Source organism: Talpa occidentalis, unplaced genomic scaffold, assembly GCF_014898055.3.
Source record: "Talpa occidentalis isolate TD23 unplaced genomic scaffold, MPIMG_talOcc4v2.1 talOcc4.7, whole genome shotgun sequence".
Lineage (NCBI taxonomy): Eukaryota > Metazoa > Chordata > Mammalia > Eulipotyphla > Talpidae > Talpa > Talpa occidentalis.
In genome coordinates this window covers 90,725,574-90,748,907 of record NW_023605083.1, presented here as the reverse complement: position 1 = coordinate 90,748,907, position 23,334 = coordinate 90,725,574, and the positions used below count along the sequence as shown (strand labels likewise).

Below are 23,334 nucleotides of genomic sequence, written 5' to 3'. Positions count from 1 at the left end.
CAAGAATAACAACATGACCCTTGCCTTAGCAGCCACACCACTACATTCCTCAAGGCTACGATGTTGGGTTGCTTAATGCTGAATGCAATATTTCTGCTCCTTCCGAGGATGCTGATAACATCAGTGCCTGACCAACACCCACAGATCTGTGTTTAATTATAACACAGAAGAGAGCAACTCTGCAGAAATAATATTAATAGTCTTGTGATCAATCACCCGTAGACTGCCCAGTGCTCCCTCCCTGGACCTGAGAATGAAGAAACTACCCCCCACTCCCACATGCTTCCACATTCCTTTTTTTTTCTACATGACCTTCCTTCACTTGCCCTCAAGGAGGCAGCCCCCTTCTGACTCTGCTGTTCTCCCCATGTGACATCACTCACTAATAAAACACCTCCTTTGAGGAACCAATCTCCTGGTCCAGAGTTTGGCTATCACAACTGTGAGTGACATGACCCAGTTAGGTCAATAGCAGTTCCCTTCTCAAAACCCAACCCTGGAGGCATAGCAAATGTAAAAGTGCTTCTGTGAAACTTAAAAAAAAAAAAAAAAAAAAAAAAAACGCTGGGAAGAGAGAAGGTGGTCAGTCCTGGTATTGGTGGGAAATAGTGGGTAAAGCAGAAAAGTAGTCAGCTCTGCTGGAAAGAGGTGAAAATAGTAAAGACTCATAAGAAATATCTTTACAAAGAGAGGGAGGGAGGAGAGAGAGAAGTGCAGTGGTCCCCTTGGGGAACTTGCCATCTGAGCACAGGAATTCCCAGGGTGAAGTGTTCGCCCTCACTGGGTGGAGCTCTTTTTACTGACTCAGGTAGGGGGAGAAAGAAAACAAAATTCCTGGGACTTACCAGTCTAGAAAAGAACATGCATGCTGATCATCTTTTTTTTTTTTTTTTAAGATTTATTTTTTATTTATTTATGTATACAAGAGCTGAGGGGTCGGTGAGGCAGGAGAAGTCTGCTGTGCCATATGGGTCAGCTCCCCGGCTGGGGATCGAATTCATGCAGTGGCTGTGGAAGCTTCATAGTGCTGAGACTTAGCCCCTTGCACCACCAGGGAGGCTCCTGATCATCTTTTTTTTTCCTTTTTAAGATTTATTTATTTATGCATACAAGAACCAGGGTACAGGCCAGAGGTGTGGGAGGGGGTGAGAGGATTCACCAGAGACAGGGTGGGGAACAGAACAGGCAGACTGACTGAAACACACGGCTGAGGGGAGCAGCGGGCAAGACAGAAGAGGTCTGCTGTGCCATGTGGGTATCTCCCTGGCCGGGGATCAAACTTGTACTGCAGTGGCTGCGGATAGCTTCATAGGTTCTGTCTTAACCCATTGCGCCACCTGATCATCTTTTTAAAGAAGAGCTGGAGGGCCTTCCTGGTGGTGCAAGGGGTTAAGCACAGCACAATGAAGCTATCAGCAGCCACTGCAGCACGAGACCCATCCCCTGCCGGCCAGGGAGCTACCCACATGGTGCAGCAGACCTCTCCTGCCTTGCCCGCTGCTCCCCTCAGCAGTGTATTTCAGTCAGTCTGCCTGTTCTGCTCCCCACTCTGTTTCTGGTGAATCCTCTCACATACCCCACCCCACTGGCCTGTACCCCAGTTCTTGTATGCATAAATAAATAAATCCTTAAAAAAAAAGAAAGAATGGTTGCTTTCAGATGCCATGGGTTACACCTGATGGACTCTCTCCATTTTTGTAAAGAATGACAGTTGCATAAAATAAAAAGAAACACAATTCTCATTTTTCTTTCGTATTATTAGCAGTCACTTTTTTCTCTTTTTAGTGCTATTGTAAGGGACACAATCCTTTCTATTTAAGGATATGTAAAACTGATTTTTAAAAGGAATATATGATCAGCATTATAAGTAATAAAATATGAAATTAATGTCATCCCTATAGTCTGAATAGAGACAAACAGACCACTGTATTTGATTATAACTTCTTTATCCACATCATGTAAACATGAGAAAAGGGTTTATTGAGCAAGAATCTTAAGCAGGAAATTTTCTTTGCTTTATCCCAAGGCTGGGATTTTGTTTTTGTTTTTGTTTTTCTAAGCAACATTAGTTTACAATGCTGTTTATGTTCCAAGATTACATGCCTTACCATGTCTGCCACAAAATGCCCATTTATGGGACCTCCCCGGTAGCGCAGCAGTTGAGCACTGGGTTGCGAAGCTACCTGCAGCCTCTGCAGCATGGGTTCGATCCCCAGCCGCAGGTGAGGCTCCCACATGGCGTGCAGACCTCTCCTGCCGCGCCCCTGCTCCCTTCAGCAGTGTACTTCATCAGTCTGCCTGTTCTGCAACCCGCTCTGGCTCTGGTGAATTCTCTCACCCTCCCGCGCCTCTGACTATACCCAGTGCTTGTATAAATAAATAAATAAATAAATCTTAAAAAAATAAAAATAAAAATAAATAAAATGCCCATTTATGTTCCACCACCAACCAGCTGGTCCCCTCTATCCATTCCCTCCCTGCTGCTTCTCTTTGGTAACCACCATTCTGTTGTTTAAAGGTTTGTTTTTTATTTTCCGTATATTCCACAAATGAGCGAAATCATCCAATATTTGCTTTTCTCCTTCTAACTTATTTCACTTCACATAATCCCTTCAAATTTCATTCTTCTTGTTGCAAATGGCAAGATTTTATCTTTGTTATGGCTGAGTAGCATTCCATTGTGTATATACACCATATCTTAATTACCCATTCCTCGGTCACCAGGCTCTTCCCATATCTTGGCTATTATGAATAGTCCTACAATGAATATAGGGGCACCTATGTCTTTTCGAGTGTTTTCATATTCTTTGGGTCAATCCTGGAAGTGGGATTTGTGGCCCATAGTGAGTTCTAGTTTTATTTATTTGTGACTCCCCCCTACTCTTTTCTACAGTGGCTACACAATTTACATTCCCATCAACACTGACAAGGGTTCTTTTTTCTCTACATCACACTATTTCTTGAATTTTTGATCATAAGGCTGGGTTTGTTATTCCATTTATTCACAACTAAAAAGAAGGGTTACTTTATATATACAAAAAGGGAGGAAATACCGTAAACTGAAGCCAAAAGAAGCAGTTATTAAAAATAGCTAGGGATGGCCCTCCCTGGTGGCGCAGGGATTAAAGTCTCAGCACAATCACGCTATCGCCAGCCACTGAAGCATGAGTTCGATCCGCAGCCAGGGAGCTGACCCATATGGGGCAGCAGACCTCTCCTGTCATGCTCACTGCTCCTCTCAGCTGTAAATTTCAGTCAATCTGCCTGTTCTGCTCCCCACTCTGTCTCTGGTGAATCCTCTCACCGCACCCCCCCCCACCACTGGCCTACACCCCAGGTTTTATATACATAGATAGGTAGGTAGATAGATAGATAGATAAATCTTTTTTTAAAAAATGGCAATAAAAGATCTTATAATGAGCCCATACTTAGGTAGCTTTAAGGAATTCTACCAAACTCAAGGAACAGATATCTGTATTTTTTATACAAGTTATTCCAGAAAATAGAAAAAGAAGGTGATCAATTAATTTTATGAAGTTTCCACTTCAGCCAAAGAAAATCAAAATATGGGTCTCATTCACTTATGAACATGAGTGTGAAAATACCAAATAAAATATGGGCCAACAAAATCCAGAACTGTATTGAAAAAGAAATTCTCCAACCTGATTATGCCAGGTTTGTTCCAGAAATGCAAAGATGATATACCATCCATATTCTCTCTCCTTGAGAGAATCCCATCTTGATGGGAGGAGTGTGTGCCCAGCCCTAAGGAAAGGGATAAGTCACAATTAGTCATCACCTTCTTCTTTGTCAGATGCTCAGATGCAACCCTTTCTCAAAGCAAGAAGCATTATGGTTCATTTCTGACAATAAGAGGAATTCTGGGAAAGTTTATCCTTTCCTGGTAAAGGGGGAGTCACTTCTGGTAAAGAGTCTTGTCCTTCTACTCTTCCCTTTCACCACCAGATATATGCCATTGTATGTAGCAGCCATCTTACAACCATGAGGTGATTAGCATGAGGACAAAAAGGCAAAATAGAAAGATAGGCTCCATCTGCTGAATGGCACCCCCACTCTGCTAGACCCTGCGTGCGACAGTCCACCACTATACTGCTTATTAAAAAATTAATGTTGAGGGCCTCCCCAGTGGCGCAGCGGTTGAGCGCTGGGTTGCGAGGCTGCCCGCAGCTTCTGCGGCACCGGTTCGATCCCCATCTGCTCCCCGGCCACTGGAGGAGGGTCCCACATGGCGCGCAGACCTCTCCTGCCGCCCGCTGCTCCCCTCAGCAGTGTGCTTCGGTCCTTCTGCCTGCTCTGCTCCCGGCTCTGGCTCTGGTGAATTCTCTCACCCTCCCGCGCTTCTGACTGTACCCAGTGCTTGTGTAAATAAAATGTAAATAAATAAATAAATCTTTAAAAAAAATTAATGTCAAAAAAGAAAGCCCTAATGTCCTTTGGCTTTAAGATATTATTGCTGGCATTCTATTACATGCAGTTAAGACCATTTCTACCAATTCAAGTAGGCTATCATCAGAAAACCTACCAAGATTATCACTTATATAGGTGGAGCAAAGAAGAAAGAGCACATGATTGTATAAACAGAAATAGACGGGCCTCCCTGCTGGCGCAAGACTTCGACTTTGATCCCCAATTCCCGTCTGGCCAGGGAGCTGACACATATGGCACAGCAGACCTCTCCTGTCTTGCCCGCTGCTCCCTTCAGCCGTGTATTTCAGTGGATCTGCCTGTTTTACTCCCCACTCTGTCTCTGGTGAAGCCTCTCACCTCCCGCACCTCTGGCCTACTCCCCAATTCTTGCATAAATAAAATAAATCTTTAAAAAAAAACAGAAATAGACAACATAATTCACAGAATACAATGCCAACTTTATTTGATTTTATTGAGACATAATTGGTTTACAACACTGTATGTGATTTACAGATATAGGGCCACACCTCTTCAGATGCACCTTGCCACATCACACCCACAACCAAGGTACCCATAGTCCATTGGGTCCCCTCCCTAATTACTCTCCACCTTTAATTCTACAGAGAGATTTCTAGGGTTTGTTATTGGATTGGTTTTGATTGACCCTTTGTTTTGTTCCTTTATATTCCAAATATAAGTGAAACCCTGTGATATTTGTCTTTCTCCTTCTGACTTATTTCACTTAGCATGGTCTCCTCCAGTTTCATCCAGGTTGTCACAAGTGGCAAGACTCATTTTTATGGCTTAATAGTATTCCAGTGTGTATACATACCACATCTTCTTAATCTATTCATCTGTCCTTGGGTACTTAGGTGGTTTCCTTAATTTCAGTTTTAAAGCTTCAGAAAGCAGGAATAGGAGTGACTTCTTTAAAGACTATTAAAAACTCGAAATTAACACAGTTAATATCATACTTACTGTAAAGATAGGAACTAGGAAGGACACTGGGACTCTGGTCAATGGACCAGGAAAGCTAATTTAGTAGTCTAGAAACAGGGAAGGAAAATACAAACCTATTATTACCTGTAGATAATGTAATTACCTGTAAAGAAAGTCTATTAGAATCAAATGAAGACTCAGGGATGTTGCTGAATACAAAAGAAACTTATAAACATTAATAACTCTCCTTTACATTGGCCATAATCCACTAGAAATTATAGAAAACAAAATATTCACAATAGTAACAAAATCTATATTCAGAAATTAAATTTAGGGCCTCCCTGGTGGTGCAAGCGGTTGAGCACTGTACTGTGAAGCTGTCTGCAGCCTCCACAGCAGCGCAGGTTTGATCCTAGCCGGCCAGCGAAAATCCTCTCCTGGCGCAGCAGACCTCTCCTGTCTCGCCCGCTGCTCCCCTCAGCAGTGTATTTCATCAGTCTTCCTGTTCTGTTCCCCACTCTGTCTCTGGTGAATCCTCTTACCCTCCCACACATCTGGCCTGTACCCCGGTTCTTGTATAAATAAATAAATCTTTTTAAAAAATTAAACTTAAAACTTATATAGGGCCTCCCCGGTGGCGCAGCGGTTGAGCGCTGGGTTGCGAAGCTGCCCGTGGCCTCGGAGGCGCCGGTTCGATCCCCAGCTGCTCCCCAGCCACCGGAGGAGGGTCCCACATGGCGCGCAGACCTCTCCTGCCGCCTGCTGCTCCCCTCAGCAGTGTACTTCGGTCCTTCTGCCTGCTCTGCTCCCCGCTCTGGCTCTAGTGAATTCTCTCACCCTCCCGTGCTTCTGACTGTACCCAGTGCATGTATAAACAAAAACAAACAAACAAATAAATAAATAAAACATGCCTCTATTTTAAATAAATAAATAAATAAATAAATAAATAAAACTTATATAGTGTTCTTTATATAAAAGCTTTCTGTGAAGTCTTTATGGAAAAAATCTGAAACTGTGAAAGGACATAAAAGTTCAGTATAAGTGCAAAGATCAACTATTCGTTTGGATGGGCCAACTCAATATTATAAAATGGCAATTGTCCCTAACATGATCTCTAAGTTAAATCTTCAACAACTTGACAAATATTCTAAAATATATATAACAGTACAAAGGCTCATGAGTAACACATCAGTTAGGGTAAAAAAGAGACACTAGATGAGAAAATCACCCTATTAGATACTAACACATACCACAGAAGTCAGAGCAAAACAAACAATAACAACCACACACCAAAAAACCCAATTCATACTCTTTAGTCACTGACAATTAAAAAAAAGAAACTGAATGGAGAACACAGAACAAAACAGCCCATGTGCATATGGAGGCTTGATGTGGCTAGAGGTTGGATGACAGGGTGGGAACAGGTTAGATTAGCAGATATGTAAGTAACTGACTCACTCTGTGGAGAGAAAGGAAATAGCACTGCATCTGAACCACACATCATATACAAAAGTAAACTCCAGCTGCAGTAAGGACTTTAAAACAACAGGCAAAACTATAAAGTTAACAGAGGAAAGCATAGCAATGTTAGGGCGGGGTTTTCTTAAATAAGATCCTAAAACCACAAACCATGAAAGGAAACACTGATGGATCTGAGTACAACAAAAATAAATTTTCTGTTCAACATAGGCCCAACCCCCTGTTGTCTGCCTTCCTTCTCTGCTTGCATGTATTGCTTTGTTTGCTGAAGAAATATTAAGCATCATGCTAGGCACTGGAGCTACAACAGTAACAGTGGTGAAACAGTGAGCAAAGTAGTGAGAGCAGCCCTGCAGAAATGTGGTTGGACCAGCACTGCCAAGGGAGGTGGAGACACACTCTCCCAAGTGGCATCTTTTCAGATGTGCTGGTAGTATTTTGGTAGGCCCATTGTTAAGACTATAATAAAAAGACATTAAAGGGCCTCCCTGGTGGTGCAAGGGGTTAAGACGCAGCACTATGAAGCTATCCACAGCCACTGCAACACGAGTTCAATCCCTGGCCAGGGAGCTACCCACATGGTGCAGCAGACCTCTCCTGACTTGCCCGCTGCTCCCCTCAGCAGTGTATTTCAGTCACTCTGCCTGTTCTGTTCCCCACTCTGTCTCTGGTGATCCTCTCACCCCTGTACCTCTGGCCTGTACCCGGCTCTAGTATGCATAAATAAATCTTTTTTAAAAAAGACATTAAAGGAGGGCCTCCCCGGTGGCTCAGCGGTTGAGCGCTGGGTTGCGAAGCTGCCCGCAGCCTCTGCAGTGCCGGTTCGATCCCCGGCTGCTCCCCGGCCACCGGAGGAGAGTCCCGCATGGAGCACAGACCTCTCCTGCCGCCCGCTGCTCCCCTCAGCAGTGTACTTCGGTCCTTCTGCCTGCTCTGCTCCCTGCTCTGGCTCTGGTGAATTCTCTCACCCTCCCGCACTTCTGACTGTACCCAGTGCATGTATAAACAAAACAAATAAATAAATAAAAAATGCCTCTATTAAAAAAAAATAAAAATAAAAAAAATAAAATAAAAAAAAGACATTAAAGGGGCCTCCCCAGTGGCACAGCGGTTGAGCGCTGGGTTGTGAAGCTGCCTGCAGCCTCTGCAGCGCCAGTTCGATCCCCGGCTGCTCCCCGGCCACTGGCGAGGGTCCCGCATGGCGCGCAGACCTCTCCTGCCGCCCGCTGCTCCCCTCAGCAGTGTACTTTGCTCCTTCTGCCTGCTCTGCTCCCTGCTCTGGCTCTGGTAAATTCTCTCACTCTCCCGCGTTTCTGACTGTACCCAGTGCTTGCATAAATAAATAAATAAATCTTTAAAAAAAAAAAAAAAGTTAAAAAAAAAAAAGACATTAAAGGAAGCACATAAAAGTGAGATATGAGACACACAGAGAAAAGCCAAAGGAAGTGTCTTACTTCATATGGTTGTTCCATCCTCAATTTATGGAGGGCTCTACCTCTTAGAGTGTGGGCTATTTTTCTGAGTTCCTGCTGCTCAGAAAGCTTGCATGTAGACAGACATTAAAACCAAGTATCATGATAGCCTTGTAGGGCTGTAGGAACTTAAAGTACAGTAACAATCTTCAGATCTCAGAAAAATTTCCCTCCTGGAAGTGATCCAGAGCTAGAGCCATCAAGCACCCCACAGCCCCACTGAGCAAATGGCCACACTGAGCATCCAAGTTTGTAATGAGGCACCCCATCACCCCTACTGGGTGGTTTCTCAGAAGGCCAAGCACGAGTGGGGACTTTCACCCCAGCCAGCTGGTAACAAGGCCTCCCACACTGCAAGATCAGCAAAAACCACAAGGGAGCCTGAACTTCCATTGCAGTAGTGCGGCATCCCGTTCCCTCCCTCCTTGGGCAGTATTAGAGAAGGCCTACTGGAGTCAAATATTTTTATTCATTTCAGTAGTGAGACCATCTTTACCAAGGTGGCAGAGGAGACCATGGGGTGGGGGGAGGGGACCAGAATGCCCATCCTCGCTCAGCAGTAAAGAGAAGGTTCCCCCAAACAGATGTCAACTGAGACTGGGGAACTTGAACACCTACCTCCCCCTGGATGTAAAGCCAGGCTGTACCTCCCCTTGCCCTGCTACGGCAGTGTCAGAAAAAGTCAGCTAAAACATATGGTCTAGATAAGATCCAGAAACTCACATATTCATACACAAATGTCTATATTTTCACAGAAAGCCATTCATCATACCAAGAACTAGGAAGGTGTCAAATTGAATTTTTTTAAAAAAGATTTATTTTTATTTATACAAGAGCTGGGGTACAGGCCAGAGTTGCGGGAGGGTGAGAGGATTCACCACAGACAGAGCGGAGAGCAGAACAGGCAGATGGACCGAAGGCACTGCTGAGGGGAGCAGCAGGCAAGACAGTAGAGGTCTGCTGTGCCATGTGGTATTCTCCCTGGCCCGCCAGGAATTGAACCGGTGCTGTGGATGCTGCGGACAGCTTCACAGCCTTGCGCTCAACCTGCTGTGCCACCGGGGAGGCCCACAAATCAAATTTTAAAAAGACAATAACTCCCAACCCCTCAAGGGCAGAGATGTTAGAATTATCAAAAAATATTTTAAAGCAGTTAAGGTAAAAATGCCTTAATAGGAAACTATGAATATCTTCCAGATGAAAAAAGTAGTAAGCTTTAGCAAAGAAACAGAAGATCTAAAGAACCAAATGGAAAATTTAGAGCTAAAAAATATAATAACTGAAATTAAAGCTCAGTGAATGGTCACCAAAAAAGAATGGAGGGAACAGAGAAAAGAATCGGTGAACTGGAAGAGAACAACAATATAAAGCACACATTCTGAACAACAGAGAGAAAACAGACTTAAAAAGTCTCAGGGATCTGTGGGACTATAACAAAAGATCTGCCTTTGTGTTTGCAAAGACCCAGAAGAGAAAGAGGGTGGGGCTGAAAGAGTTCTCAAAAATTGATGGCTGAAAAAAAATAACCCCATTTGATAAGAGACATATGCTTAATAGAGAGAAATACACCCTTAAGAGGATGAAAAGACTATAGTTACAGACTGGGAGAAAATATTTGCAGCCCACACATCTGACAAAGAACTAGTAACCAGAATAAAGAATTCTCCAAAATCATGCAAGAACCTGAACAAATCTCAAACAGAATAAACCCAAAGAAATCCATACTGAGATGCATCGTAATTACACTTGAAAAACAGTCAGAGAAAAATGCCATCTTACTTATAGGGAGGAGAGCAATTCAAACAGATTTCTCACCAGAAACCATGTAAGCCAGAGGAAATGGCACAGTATGTTTCAAATGCTAAAAGAAAGGAAAAGAACTGTCAACTGAGACTCCTATACCCCTCAAAATTTCCTCCAGGAAAATTAAGATTTATCACCAGCAGGTCAACCCTAAATAAATGAGTAAAGGCAGTTCTCTGAACAGAAAAGGAATGCTAAAAGAAGCTTTCTGGAACAGGAGGAAGGGAGAAGGAACATCTAAGAGAAACTGGTACATACAACAAGTTTTCTTCCTTTTCTTGAGTTTTTGAAGTCATGTTTGATGTTTGATGCTAGAAGCAAAATTTATCTTCTGATATTGTTCTAAGTTTATCTAGAGAAGCTATGACAGCACTGTCTGACTGTGAAAAGTTATGTATATATAATGTAATGTTTTGGGTTGTAATAAAAATGTTATGTAAAGAGGTATATTCAAGAACATGATCACCTGCTGCATAACATTCAGTCAATGATGAGCACACACACGAGGGCGGCCTGTCAGAGCCCAGGTGCGTGCAGGCTGTGCCAGCTGGGTCTGTGTGACGCCGCTCTGACATTTGCACAAGGAAGAAATGGTGACTCATTCCTCAGAACTTAATCCTATCCTACTAGTATCACATGACCATGCTACAGCTCACTGAGAGTTGAATTCCAAGAGATGTTTAAGCAGGCCCCAAGAAGGTAGGAAAACAAAAACAGAGAAATGGAAAACCAAGAGAAAAAAAACAGAGAACAAAATGCCAGACGTCAGTCCTAATATACCAACAATTCTCCTCCAAGTAAATGGTCCAATTGCATCAACCAAAAGACACAGATTGACAGAGCAGATTAAAAAAACATGGAGGGGCCTCCCCGGTGGCGCAGCGGTTGAGCACTGGGTTGCGAAGCAGCCCGCGGCCTCTGCAGCGCCAGTTCGATCCCCAGCTGCTCCCCGGCCACCGGAGGAGGGTCCCACATGGCGCGCAGACCTCTCCTGCCGCCCGCTGCTCCCCTCAGCAGTGTACTTCGGTCCTTCTGCCTGCTCTGCTCCCCGCTCTGGTGAATTCTCTCACCCTCCCGCGCTTCTGACTGTACCCAGTGCATGTATAAACAAACAAACAAACAAACAAATAAATAAATAAAACATGCCTCTATTAAAAAAAAAAATTAAAAAAAAAAAAAAACATGGAGACAACACATGCTGTCTAGAAGAAACTCACTTCCCCTGCACCTACACAGGCAAGCTAAAATTGAAAGGGTAGAAAAAAGATACAACTGAATAGGAATCAAAGGAAAAAAAGCATCTATTTTAATAACAGATTGACAGACTTCAGAGCAAAGAAAAGAACTAAATTACCAAAAACAAGGGGACATCATATAATAAAAGTTTCCATCCACCAATAAGACATTAGCAACCCCATAGTGTCTGTACTAGACAACAGAGATGCAAATCTAGAAAGCTAAAACTTTATAGTTTAGCTCCCCAGTGGCGCAGCGGGTTGAGCGCAGTGCTCTGAAGCTGTCCGCAGCCTCTGCAGTGCTGGTTCGATTCCCAGCCAGCGGGGAAGAAACCCACACGGAGCGGCAGTCCTCTCCTGCCTTGCCCGCTACTCCCTTCAGCAATGTCTTCAGTGCTCCCCGCTCTGTCTCTGGTGAGTTCTCTCACCCTCCCTCACATCTGGCCTGTACCTGAGTTCTTGTATAAATAAAAAAATCTTAGAAAAAAAAGAAAACTCTAGAAACAGAAATTACATTTGAACTTCAAACTTCAATGCTACTCTATCAACAATAGAACAACTAGCCCAAAAACTTACATAGAATGGAAAATTCCTATGATCTGTAAGTGGACCAGAAATATAAAACTTCCTACTTTATTTGATAAGCATAACTCTGATAACAAAACAAACAGAAAAACAGACAAAAAGAAATCCTTCAAAAGAAATCTATGGGCCACCCCTATTTTTTTTAAGATTTATTTTATTTATGCATACAAGAACTGGGGTACAGGCCAGAGGTGCAGGGAGTGAGAGGATTCACCAGAGACAGAGTGGGGAGCAGAACAGGCAGTGACTGAATTACACTGCTGAGGGGAGCCACAGGCGAGACAGGAGAGGTCTGCTGCACCATGTGGGTTGCCCCCTGCCCGGGGATCAAACTCGTGCTTCAGTGGCTGCGGATAGTTTCATAGACCTGTGCTTAACCCCTTGTGCCACCAGGGAGGCCCGGGTCACCCCTATTTTCTAACTTAGATGTAAAAATTCTTACAAAAAATCTAAATAAAACCTGGAATTATTTTAAAAGAGTAATTCATAATTATGAATGTAATTCATAATAATTCACATTATGACCAGGTAAAGTGAATTCCAAGCACTCAAGATACAAAATCAGAAAATGTATTTTTTTAAAAAATATTTATTTTGTAGAAGAACTGGGGTGTAGACCAGAGGTGCAGGGGCTGAGAGGATTCACCAGAGACAGAGTGGGGAGCAGAATAGGTGGAACGACTGAAATACACTGCTGAGGGGAGCAGCAGGCGAGACAGGAGAGGTTTACTGTGGGTTAGCTCCCTGGCCAGGGATGGAACTCACTCAGTAGAGGTGATTGCACTGAGATGTAACCCTTAGGTCACTAAGAGGCCCCCAAATCAGGAAATGTATTAACATAATTCAGGACAGGGCCTCCCTGGTGGCTCAGCAGGTTGAGCGCAGCACTGTGAAGCTATCTGCAGCCTCTGCAGCACAGGTTCGATTCCTAGCCGGCCAGGGCGATACCCACATGGCACGGCAGACCTCTCCTGTCTTGCCCCGCTGCTCCCCTCAGCAGTGTCTTCGGTCCATCCGCCTATTCTGCTTCCCCACTCTGTCTCTGGTGAATTCTCTCACCTTTCCATGCCTTTGGCCTGTACCCCAGTTCTTGTATAAAATAAATAAATCTTTTAAAAAAAAAAAAAAACATGATTCAGGACATTTGAAGAAAGTAAAGCACGGGATCATTTCAGTAGGTACCAAAGTGTATGACTTCTACACTTTGTAAAATCCTTCACTCTGGATCTCATGCAGAATCTCCCTCCTGTTACAGAAGCCCCCCCCCCCAAAAAAAAAAAAAAGCCAGATACCTGCTTTTCCTTTTTTAATTCATGTGAGGCAGGGGAACAATCTAGCAAACCCTCACCTAGACCTTGAATCAGGAGCTGATGTTACAGAGGATCAGGGATGGTGCAGAATTCTCTCTGCCAGGGAGGTCATGGAAATGGAGTTCTTGGCTCAGCAGCCCAGAGGTGCAAACTTCATGACCCACCTGGTGCTGCCCAGACGCTGAGCTCTGCTCGCCAGACTGGTTCTGCAGCCTGGTTCTGAGCACTGGTCCTGGCTACACGGTTCCATACCTGGTTCACTAGCCCTCACTAGAAGGCTGTGAAGTAGACAGTGTATTTTCTTCTGTGTCTTTATTTTTTGATTAAGGACTCTCTGACATACAGCATTATATGGTTCCAGGTGCACACATAATGGTATATATTGTGAAATGATCACCACAATAAGTCTGGTTAACATCCATCACCATATGTAGATTTCTTTTTCTTGTGATAAGAACTTCAGATTCAGGCCTCCCTGGTGGTGCAAGGGGTTAAGACACAACCTATGAAGCTAACCGCAGCCTCTGCAACACGAGTCCGATTCCCCACCAGGAAGTTACCCACATGGCACAGCAGACCTCTCCTGTCTCGCCCGCTGCTCCCCTCAGCAGTGTATTTCAGTCAGTCTGCTTGTTCTGTTCCCCACTCTGTCTCTGGTGAATCCTCTCACACACAACAACTTGTCCAACAATCCTCTCCCCACTCCTTGGATGGCCTGAGTCGTCTCCACAAGCTCTACCTGCGTGGCAATAAGCTGAGCACTCTGCCCCCTCGGCTGCTGGCGCCCAAGCACAGCACAGTTCTTTCTTCCTTTTTTAAAGATTTATTTATTTATGCATACAAGAACTGGGGTACAGGCCAGAGGTGTGGGAGGTGAGAGGATTCACCAGAGACAGAGTGGGGAACAGAACAGGCAGACTGACCGAAATACACTGCTGAGGGGAGCAGCGGGCAAGTCAGGAGAGATCTCCTGCGCCATGTGGGAACTCCCTGGCCCGGAATTGAACTCATGCTGCAGTGGCTGTGGATAGCTCCATAGGTTGCATTTAACCCGTTGCGCACCAGGGAGGCCCTGTACCCCAGTTCTTGCATAAGTAAATAAATCTTAAAAAGAACTTGACAATACTGTCAGCAAACTTTCAAAAGGCAATACAGCATTTACTATGGACACCATGTTGTATTCCATGTATTTGTAACAAATTCCTTTCCATCCTAAACTTGCCAGACCATCTTCTGTTTACAACCATTACCTGAACTGATACCAACTCAGCAAAAACAACAGCCTCAGGGGCCCTGTCCCACATGGTGGCCTCTCTAGGCAACTTTCCACCGCACTTCCTGCTGCTATGGCCTCATTTTCTCCACATTTCCAATCCTTTTTGCAGCTGGCAAATTATACAGACAAACAAACAAAAAAAAAAAATGCAAACAGCAAGTCTGTGGATTACCATCATCTGGCTCAAGTGCTACCCCTTGTCCAGTCACCACTGATGAGCTGAGGGGCCTACTTTTGTGGCTACAAGGTGCCCCTTCCGGGGGACAGCAGGTGGGACATTTTGTCATTAGAAGGTGCACTTGACCAATAGACATGTGGTTGACTTCTGAAATAGGCCCCTAACCTAGATTTGGGAAGTCCTAGAAGGTTTTCCCAAGGAAGAAATTCAGGGCTGGAAGTTCACAGATAAGTAAGAGTTAGGTAGAAAGGGATAAGAGGTGAGAAGAGAGTTCAGGCACAGGAAAGAGAATCATCGAGAGTGAAGAGTGGAGTGTAAAGAAATGTGGGTGGGCAAGGGTCAGATCACACAGGACCCTGCAGGCCATGTGAGAGACCTTAGACTTCCGAGCACCATAAGGAGCCACGGATGAGTTTCAGGCAATAGAAGAATATGGGTAAATTTCCACTTCCAAAAGGTGCTCCAGTGGGTGGGGAATAGGGAGAAGGGAAGTCAGAAATTTGGGAACAACTTGGGACATTATGAGACAGATCACAATGGACATGTGTCCAGAGGGTGCAGAGGGCTCTGGCCACCTTGTCAGTGGTGTCAGGGTGGGGTGGGAGGTTGCAGAAACCAGCCTAGAGCGGGGTGAGAAAGCAGAGGCAGGTGAGGTTTAAATTAGGCAACATCTGAGAATGTGGCTGTGAAGGGGAAGTGAACGTGTCAGCTGGAGGGGTTTATAGAGGCTGAATGGGGATGGGGGTTAGAGTGGGAGAGAGAAGCGAGCCTAAAGGAGGGCTTGAGGGAAAGTGGTGGAAGGAGGTGATAAGGGCCTGTGTCCGGGAATTCCCGGGTCACAGGAGTCCCTATCAGGCTGGCACTTCCTCCCCATGCCCACCGCCTTCCTGCCCCAGACCAGGCCCTCCTCGAGAGCTGGAACAGAGAAGAACTGAGTCACACCCTGGAAGAAGCTCTGTGCCTGCGGAGGTCTTGCTGCCTGCCTGTAAGCTGAGTTTGGGGCTGGGGGAGGAGGGGGTTCTAAGGGTGGGATGGGAGCCAAGCAGTTGAGGAGCTAGCAGTTTAGAGGGGTGTGGAGAGCACTGGTGGGAGGTCAGTTTCTGGCAGGGATCCTGGAGGCTGCAGCAGAGTGGGTGGGCAGGGGGTAGGTAGGTTGGGGTCTGGGAAATAATGCCAGGGATGGGAGGGCGGGGGGGGGGGTGCCCACTCAAGCCCCCTCGCCCACAGGTCCCCATGCCTCTCCTGTTCTTGCTGCTCCTGCTGCCAAGCGCTTCACACCCCCACTCCATCTGTGAGGTCTCCAGAGTGGCCAGCCAGGTGGAAGTGAACTGTGAGAATCGGGGGTTGAAGGCCCTGCCTCCAGGCCTGCCAACTGACACAACCATCCTCCGCCTGGGTGAGAACGCCCTGGGCACCTTCTCCACGGCTTCCCTGTTGCCTCTGACTCGCCTCACTCAGCTGCACCTACGTGAGAGTCAGCTGGCCGAGCTGCAGACTGGCGGGACCCTGCCACTGCTGGAGACCCTGGACATATCACACAATAAGCTGAAACGCCTGCCCCCGCTGGGACAGGCACTGCCAGCACTCACTACCCTGGATGCCTCCTTCAACCAGTTGGCCTCCTTGTCTCCCCACTCCCTGGATGGCCTGAGTCGGCTCCACGAGCTCTACCTGCGTGGCAATAAGCTGAGCACTCTGCCCCCTCCGCTGCTGGCGCCCACACCACAGCTCAGGAAGCTCAGTCTGGCTGATAACAAGTTGAAGGAGCTGCCCCCTGGGCTCCTGGATGGGTTGGAGGAACTCGACACACTCTACCTGCACCAGAACTGGCTGCGCACCATACCGAAGGGTTTCTTTGGGAATCTCCTCCTGCCTTTTGTTTTTCTACAAGGCAACCCCTGGTACTGTGACTGCGAGGTCCTCTATTTCCGTCGCTGGCTGCAGGACAATGCCAACAATGTCTATTTATGGCAGGAGGGTGTGGATGTCAAGGCCATGACCCCCAATGTGAAAAGTGTGCAGTGTGTGAATTTAATCAAAGTTCCTGTCTACCAGTACCCAGGGGAAGGGTGCCCCAGCCCCAATGATGGGGATGACACAGACTATGACGACTATTTAGAAGAGAAGCCTACCACAAGGGCTGTGAGCAGGTTCTCCACCATCACGGAAGCCCATACACCCCACCCGGGACTACTCTCCTCAGAATCAAGCAATATTCTAAACAGCCGAATGCCCTACTTGTCACCAACCCAAGAATCCACTGAGACACAGACCACATTCCCAATGACCACAGAAGCCCTCACACTCTCCACACCTCCGAGACCCACTACTGAACTCCCCATACCCCATATGACCCTAGAGCTTACAACCCCAGAGCCCAGCACCACCCCGACCACCCCAGAGCCCACCACCACCCGGACCCCCCCGAAGCCAACCACCACCCGGACCACCCCAGAGCCCACCACCACCCCGACCACCCCAGAGCCCACCACCATGCCGACCCCCCCGGAGCCAACCACCACCCGGACCACACCGGAGCCCACCACCACCCCGACCACCCCGGAGCCAATCACCACCCGGACCACACCAGAGCCCACCACCACCAGGACCACCCCGGAGCCCACCACCATCCCGACCCCCCCAGAGCCCACCACCACCCGGACCACCCCGGAGCCCACCACAACCTCGACCACCCCAGAACCCATAACTCTAACCATCCCAGGACCCACAACCACGCCTGAGTTCACAAGCCAGACCACCACACAACCTAGTTCTTTAGAATTCACAACAATCCTCTTTGAAGATATCAACTTCTCAAATGCCCGTGGGGTGATTCAAAGGAATTTTGACAGCTCTAGAAATGATCCTTTCCTCCAGCCTGACTTTTGCTGCCTCCTCCCGCTGGGCTTCTACATTTTGGGTCTCCTCTGGCTACTGGTTGCCTCCGTGGTCCTTATTCTGTTGCTGACCTGGGTCTGGCATGTGAAACCACAGGCCCTGAGCCTTGGTCAGTCTATTGCTCTGGCCACTGCCATGTACACCGCACATCTGGAGCTGCAGAGGGGAAGGCAAGTGACCATGCCTCGGGCCCGGCTGCTCTTCCTTCAAGGATCACTCCCCACTTTTCGCTCCAGCCTCTTCCTGTGGATACGGCCTAATGGCCGCATGGGGCCTTTGGTGGCAGGACGGCGGCCCTCAGCCCTGAGTCTAAGTCGTGGTCAGGACCTGCTGGGTACAGTAGGTGTGAGGTACAGTGGCCACAGCCTGTGAGGGTGGGTGGTTTGAGAGGCTCTCATGGGCTTTCCTACTGGGATTTAGCTGGGGGTGGGTGGGCAAGGAGTCAGTCAGGGGAGGTCTTTTTATCAGAAATCTCTTCACAACAGGGCCTCCTCTGGTGGCGCAGCGGTTGAGCGCTGGGTTGCGAGGCTGCCCGCAGCCTCTGCAGCGCCAGTTCAATCCCTGGCCACCCGCGAGGGTCCCACCAAAAAAAAAAAAAAAAAAAGAAATCTCTTCACAACAGAGGCACACAATTTCAGACCCAGCAAATCAGGAGGGTGGGAAGATGGAGGAATTGGGTTATGGAGTGGGTCACAGAACAAAGTTCCTGTGCTACAGGGGGGTGGAGCTGGATGGGCAGTTATTACCATCACTTTTGGGGAAGTTTAAAGAAAATTTTAGCAAATAAAACAGAAAGAGCATGGCTTCTACATGTATCTATGTATTGAAAACAGATTTAGCAATACATGAGCCCTGATTATCTGTCATATAGATGCAGGTCGCTTTATCTTCTTTTCCTCTGCTTAGCCTTTTCTAGTTTTCCACCACTGCCTGTTATTTGTATATATATTTTTTTAATTTAGTTTTTTAGGCATGGCTGTCACTATCACTCTCAAATTCCAAGTGCCCTCCCCACCCAGTGGCACTACTCACCCAATAAAGCACTAATCTTAGCCTGTACTGCCTTGGTCTGGGGGTTCCCTTCTCTCCTCCAGGGGTGACCACCCAGCAGGTAACCCCAAGCATCAGTTTCCAGTTCAAGAAACATCTCCCTGGATCTTAACGATAGTGCTGAGGCCTACCTGCCTGCACCCTACAGAACTAAGTGCAAAAGTAGGTACGTGTTCACCCCATGTGGCCTCAGAAACACACCGGTCAGGACAAGGGGAGGGGGCCTGTCAGCGTCCCACCTCGGTGGGTTTTGCTCAATAGTGTCTGGTTTCCCAGTCAAGTTAGGACACAGGCAAATAGAACCCACTTCTCTTCCCTGGTGCCACCAATTGTCCCAGTCCCCTGACCATGCTGGATGGGGCTCTCTCCTGCCTTGCCTCCAAGCAAACCAGAACTTTCAGCACAGAGAATGGGAAATGAAGGCTGAGACTTTCTGGCTCCAGGAGATGACCCCTCCAGAAGGTGTTAGAGAAGAATCAACTGGAGAACCTGATCGCATCACTCTCCTGCTTTGAACTCCTCCACAGATAGAGAACAAACTCTTGAGTTGAGCAAGCAAGGACTGCTGCACACTGCCCCTATGCAACAACCCAGCTTCCTCTCTCCCAAGGTACACTTCACAACCTGTGCTGGAGCTACTGCAAACTGCATAGATCACCTGATCCCTGTTTCTCCTCTAAACCTTTGCTCTTTTCAGCCAGGAGTGCTACCCAGTTCCCGTCCCCCACTCATCTAACTGCCATACTGCACAGGTCTTTCCTCCCCAGGCTGGATCAGGTGCTCCAAGTTACCCTTTGATGCTCCCACTTTCCCAACTGCTCCTATGTCAACTTATTCTCTGGACTTGTAACTCCTTGCAGACAAGATGCAGGCTTCATGAGTCTCAAAGTGGCCACCATGGCAGCACAGGCATAAAGGGGTTAAGAGAGGCAGAGGTGGGAGGGTCTAGAAGGGACACCTGACTACTGAGCTCCTCCTCTTCTACTGAAAGCCTCTGCCAAGAGGACAGCTCCCACCTGCTGCCTGCCTATCCCCTGGGCTGGCACGAAGCCCTCAAACTCACTGCCTAGGCCTCCTTCCAGTTGACCTTCTCATGCCTTTTTATGCACCAAGAGGTTTTTAGGTGCCTGCAAGTCACATAATCCTTCTAAAGAAATGAATAAATGGGCCTCCCTGGTGGCACAGGGGTTAAACTCTCAGCCCTATCAAGCTAGCCTCAGCCACTGCAGCAAGAGTTCGATCCCCGGCCAAGGAGCTGGCCCACATGGCAGCAGCAGAACTCTCCTGTCTCATCCGTTGCTCGCCTCAGCAGGGGATTTCAGTAGATCTGCCTGTTCTGCTCCCCATTCCTTCTTTGGTGAATCCTCTCACCCCCACACCTCTGGCCTACACCCCAGTTCTTGTATGCATAAATAAAAATAAATCTTAAAAAAAAAAAAAAAAAAAAACAGATAAAGCTGTCACTCTCTCTGATCCAGCCTGGAGCCCAGGTCCAGTCTGGCCAGCACCTTCCTAGTTCCCTCCATACTTATTCCCTCAAGCCCTACCTCCTTCACCATCCCCCAATCAAATTTACCTTCCCACAGACTCTATTCTCTCCCTCTTTAGGTTGCAGAAGCAGTCACCAGATCCCAGAGGATTTTCCTGGGGATTAGGTGAGATGACTCTGACTTGTGCATCTGTCATGGTTCTTGGCAAGTGGCTAGATGCAACACAAAGAGCCCAGAGTTTTGGTTTTCCTCACCCTGTCAGCTGCTGCAACAAGACTGACTTACAAAAGATTTGCATAAAACCAGCGGATGCTTTTTCTTTAATAATTTTTCTTAAAAACTCCAGTTCCTGTTCTCCAAGGGTATCCTCTTCTTTGTTCGGTCTCTGCCCCCTCCACACCTCCACAATTCTCCAGATTTGGGCGTGGTGTCATCAATCCGGTTTATTGATTATGTCCTCAGTGAGGTGGAGGGAGGAAGGGCCACATCCTCCCACTGAAGACCCTCTGACCATCTGGATAGCTTGTTCTCTCCTGTCCCCTCAGCTCTGCCTTGCAATCCCCACTGAGATGGGGGGGTTCTTCTGCTGTCCTATGTGTCCTGAAACTAATACCCAAGAGAAGGTGGGAAATCCTCAGGGAGTTTCCCAGTTCCTCCCAAGGCACAGCCAGGGACAGAGAGGTGGAGGAGGAGGACAAGCAGGACAAGCTGGAGCAAGGGCAGGACAGACCAAAGTCCTTTACCGTGGAGCAGGGAGCCACACTGTGGAGGAAAAATAAATAGAGGGGCCTAGGGCAATAGAGTTCAGGCCCACAGGGACACACTGACTGTAGGAATAACAGGTGAGTGGGAGCCCCGCACACTGGCTCCAAATCCTCACCCGCCTCAGCCACTGAGGAAGAGACGCTTGTAGGCCTTGTTCATCTGCTCCAAGAAGATGAAGGTGAGGACGGTGTGGGGACCCAGGCGGGCATAGTACGGTGTGAAGCCCTTCCACAGGCTGAAGAAGCCCTCATAGCGGACGACCTTCATCAGCACATCCTAGACAGGCAGGCAGGCAGGGTGCTAGGGCTAGGACCTGGCTTTTGGGGTCCCGTGCCTCTTACCCAGCTACCCTCACAGCCTCCCAGGGCAACCCAAGCCCCGAGCCCTGCTTCCTCACCAGTCCGTTCTTGTATTCTGGTTTCCCATCAATCATTCGCATGTTCTGGATTCTAGAAAGGAGAAAGGGTCATTCTAGAGCGGAAGAGGCCACAAAGAGAGCCCTTCCATCCCTCTTCAAGCCCAGGTCTGCATACTCACCGGGTCTTGACAATGTCCACAGGCATAGAGGCGGCCGTGGTGACCAGGCCGCTGATCATGCTGGCACAGAAGTGGCACAGGATGTTATCAGAAAAGTAACCTGAGGGAGGCAGAGCAGGAGGTAACAGTCAGCTTGGAACTGGTCCTGGCCAGGCTGGGAGCTGAGGGCCCAGCTCCGGGTCTCACCTGAATCCAGTAAGAACTGCTTGGATTGGGAGTAAGAAGCGAGCTGAGCAGCATTGACGACGACAGCCCGAGCCATGGTAGGGATACAGCCCTGGGGGGTGGGGTGGGGTGAGTGAGACATGCCCGAGACCCCCACACCCCCCAAATCTCCACCTCTTCACTCACCCTCCACAGTGTGGGAACACCCTCCTCTTGGGCGATTCGAACCAGGGCATTAAACACATTCTTGTAGCCACGGCGCTGGTCTGCTGGAAGCCTGGTGGGAAGGCAGGAAGGAGGGGCCAAGCTCAGGATAGACCACTCTGTCCCACAGGAGCAAAGAAAGGGAGGCCAGAACAGGTGAATGCTTTGCTCTAGATGTAGGATAAAAATTTAGTCCTTTCATTTTAGATTTCAGGGAACGGGGATGGGGGTAGGCTGAGACCTGGAACTCACCGGCCATCAGCAGTCATGCGAATAAGAGCCACCTCGGCTGGTGTTCCCACGAAGGCACCAGTTGCACCTGCTGTCATGCCAATCAGGGCCTTCAGCAGAAAGCCAGGGGGTGTTCCGTCAGCTCCAGTCAGGCGCTCAAAGAGCACGGTATAGATGCCAAGGCGGGTGGTGGTGTAGGTGGCCTGGCGCAGGAGGCCAGCTGACAGCCTGAGAGTGAAGGGGTCAGCGCATCAGGCCAAGCTCTGGAGCTGCCAACCCACGGCCTACCCCCCCCCCATTCTGTGACCCCAATACCCAGTATAAATGCCCCTCAGTCCTTCTGTTTTCAGGATGCTAGTGAGGGCGTGGAAGCTGGTTTTGTATTCTCGAGTCTTGGCCCCTTCTCCACTCAGCTGCATACGATTCTTCACCAGGTCCAGGGGCTGCACAAAAACTGTAGCTCCCATCCTGTGAGACGAGAGGGATGGAGTCAAGGACCAGGTATGCCAAATCTACCAATGACCATTGAAGCCTGGCCTTAAGGTGTCACAGAGGGCTGGGTCTGTCGTGCAAATGACTGTTCAGGAAGCTGGTAGGCATGTGCATGAGTTACTGTGTGAACCAAAAGCAACCAGCCTAAAAAGTTCAACAGTCCAATAGGGGCCATGCAATCAAAGTATTCTAAGCAATTCCATGGGGGTCAAGCAGTGTCGGGACAAGCAAGGAGGGGAGGGAGGCGTTCATGACCTAGGACACCAGGTATCCTGGCAGGAGTCATGCAGTGACTCAGAAGCCCACACAACCCAGCAGAGCCGATGGGTTGGGAAACTGAGGTAGCCCGGTGGAGGCCATACAATGACCCTGAACTCAGCAGGGCCCCTGCAATGGGTGAAAAGACCCTGGCAGCCCATCAAGGACCTCGCTAGACGCTGGGAACCCCGCTGACCCTGTCTCAGCTCGGTTCACAGCAACAGACCCAAAGATGAACCTGGCCCGGTTCCTTGCACCCGTCCCTTCCTCCTCCTCTCCCATTCCTGGGGCCTGAGCTTACCCGGCCAGGCCCCCAAACAGGAACTTGACGGACTTAGGGGAGGTACGGGGTTTCCCGTCCACCCCGCCGGCCCCAGGACTCGCTGTCGCCGCCATCGCCACTCAATGGCCCTCTGCTCCCGCTCCCGTGCGCGCGCGGCCCCGCTCGCGCCCAAGGTGACACCGCGCGCGCAACAGGGGCGAGGGCGCGCGCACGCCCCTCCAGCTCTTAGGTCCAGCACTAGCTGGAAGGTGGCGCA

General features: G+C 48.2%; 2 protein-coding genes across 4 annotated transcripts; one reads left to right on the top strand and one right to left on the bottom strand.

Annotated features, from left to right (window-relative positions):
- The first annotated feature begins 15,938 nt into the window (after positions 1-15,938).
- On the top strand, positions 15,939-17,987 carry GP1BA (glycoprotein Ib platelet subunit alpha). The gene has a single exon (XM_037493422.1). It carries the CDS (start codon positions 15,939-15,941, stop codon positions 17,973-17,975), a length of 2,037 nt encoding a protein of 678 aa, XP_037349319.1. The 3' UTR covers positions 17,976-17,987.
- Positions 17,988-20,568: 2,581 nt separating this feature from the next.
- SLC25A11 (solute carrier family 25 member 11) lies at positions 20,569-23,327 on the bottom strand. Of its 3 annotated transcripts, none has more exons than XM_037492282.2 (9): positions 23,097-23,299; positions 22,361-22,513; positions 22,067-22,273; positions 21,797-21,887; positions 21,632-21,722; positions 21,446-21,545; positions 21,306-21,357; positions 21,024-21,184; positions 20,569-20,905 (listed from the first exon to the last, which is right to left on the bottom strand). In XM_037492282.2, exons 1-8 carry the CDS (start codon positions 23,189-23,191, stop codon positions 21,029-21,031), a joined length of 945 nt encoding a protein of 314 aa, XP_037348179.1. In that variant the 5' UTR covers positions 23,192-23,299; the 3' UTR covers positions 20,569-20,905; positions 21,024-21,028. The 3 variants fall into 3 exon arrangements, with proteins under 3 accessions (XP_037348179.1, XP_037348180.1, XP_037348178.1); XM_037492283.2 differs by having other exon boundaries at positions 20,569-20,749; XM_037492281.2 differs by having other exon boundaries at positions 20,569-21,184; positions 23,097-23,327.
- Positions 23,328-23,334: the final 7 nt, after the last annotated feature.

Bases quoted from the DNA above. Each gene is read 5' to 3' on its own strand.
- SLC25A11 (XM_037492281.2), bottom strand. From the start codon at position 23,191: ATGGCGGCGACAGCGAGTCCTGGGGCCGGCGGGGTGGACGGGAAACCC. The intron at 22,274-22,360 runs GTATTGGGGTCA...CTTCACTCTCAG, and splicing joins CTGAGGGGCATTTATACTGG to GCTGTCAGCTGGCCTCCTGC. The intron at 21,185-21,305 runs GTGAGGAAGCAG...CTGCCTGTCTAG, and splicing joins CAGAATACAAGAACGGACTG to GATGTGCTGATGAAGGTCGT.
- GP1BA (XM_037493422.1), top strand. From the start codon at position 15,939: ATGCCTCTCCTGTTCTTGCTGCTCCTGCTGCCAAGCGCTTCACACCCC.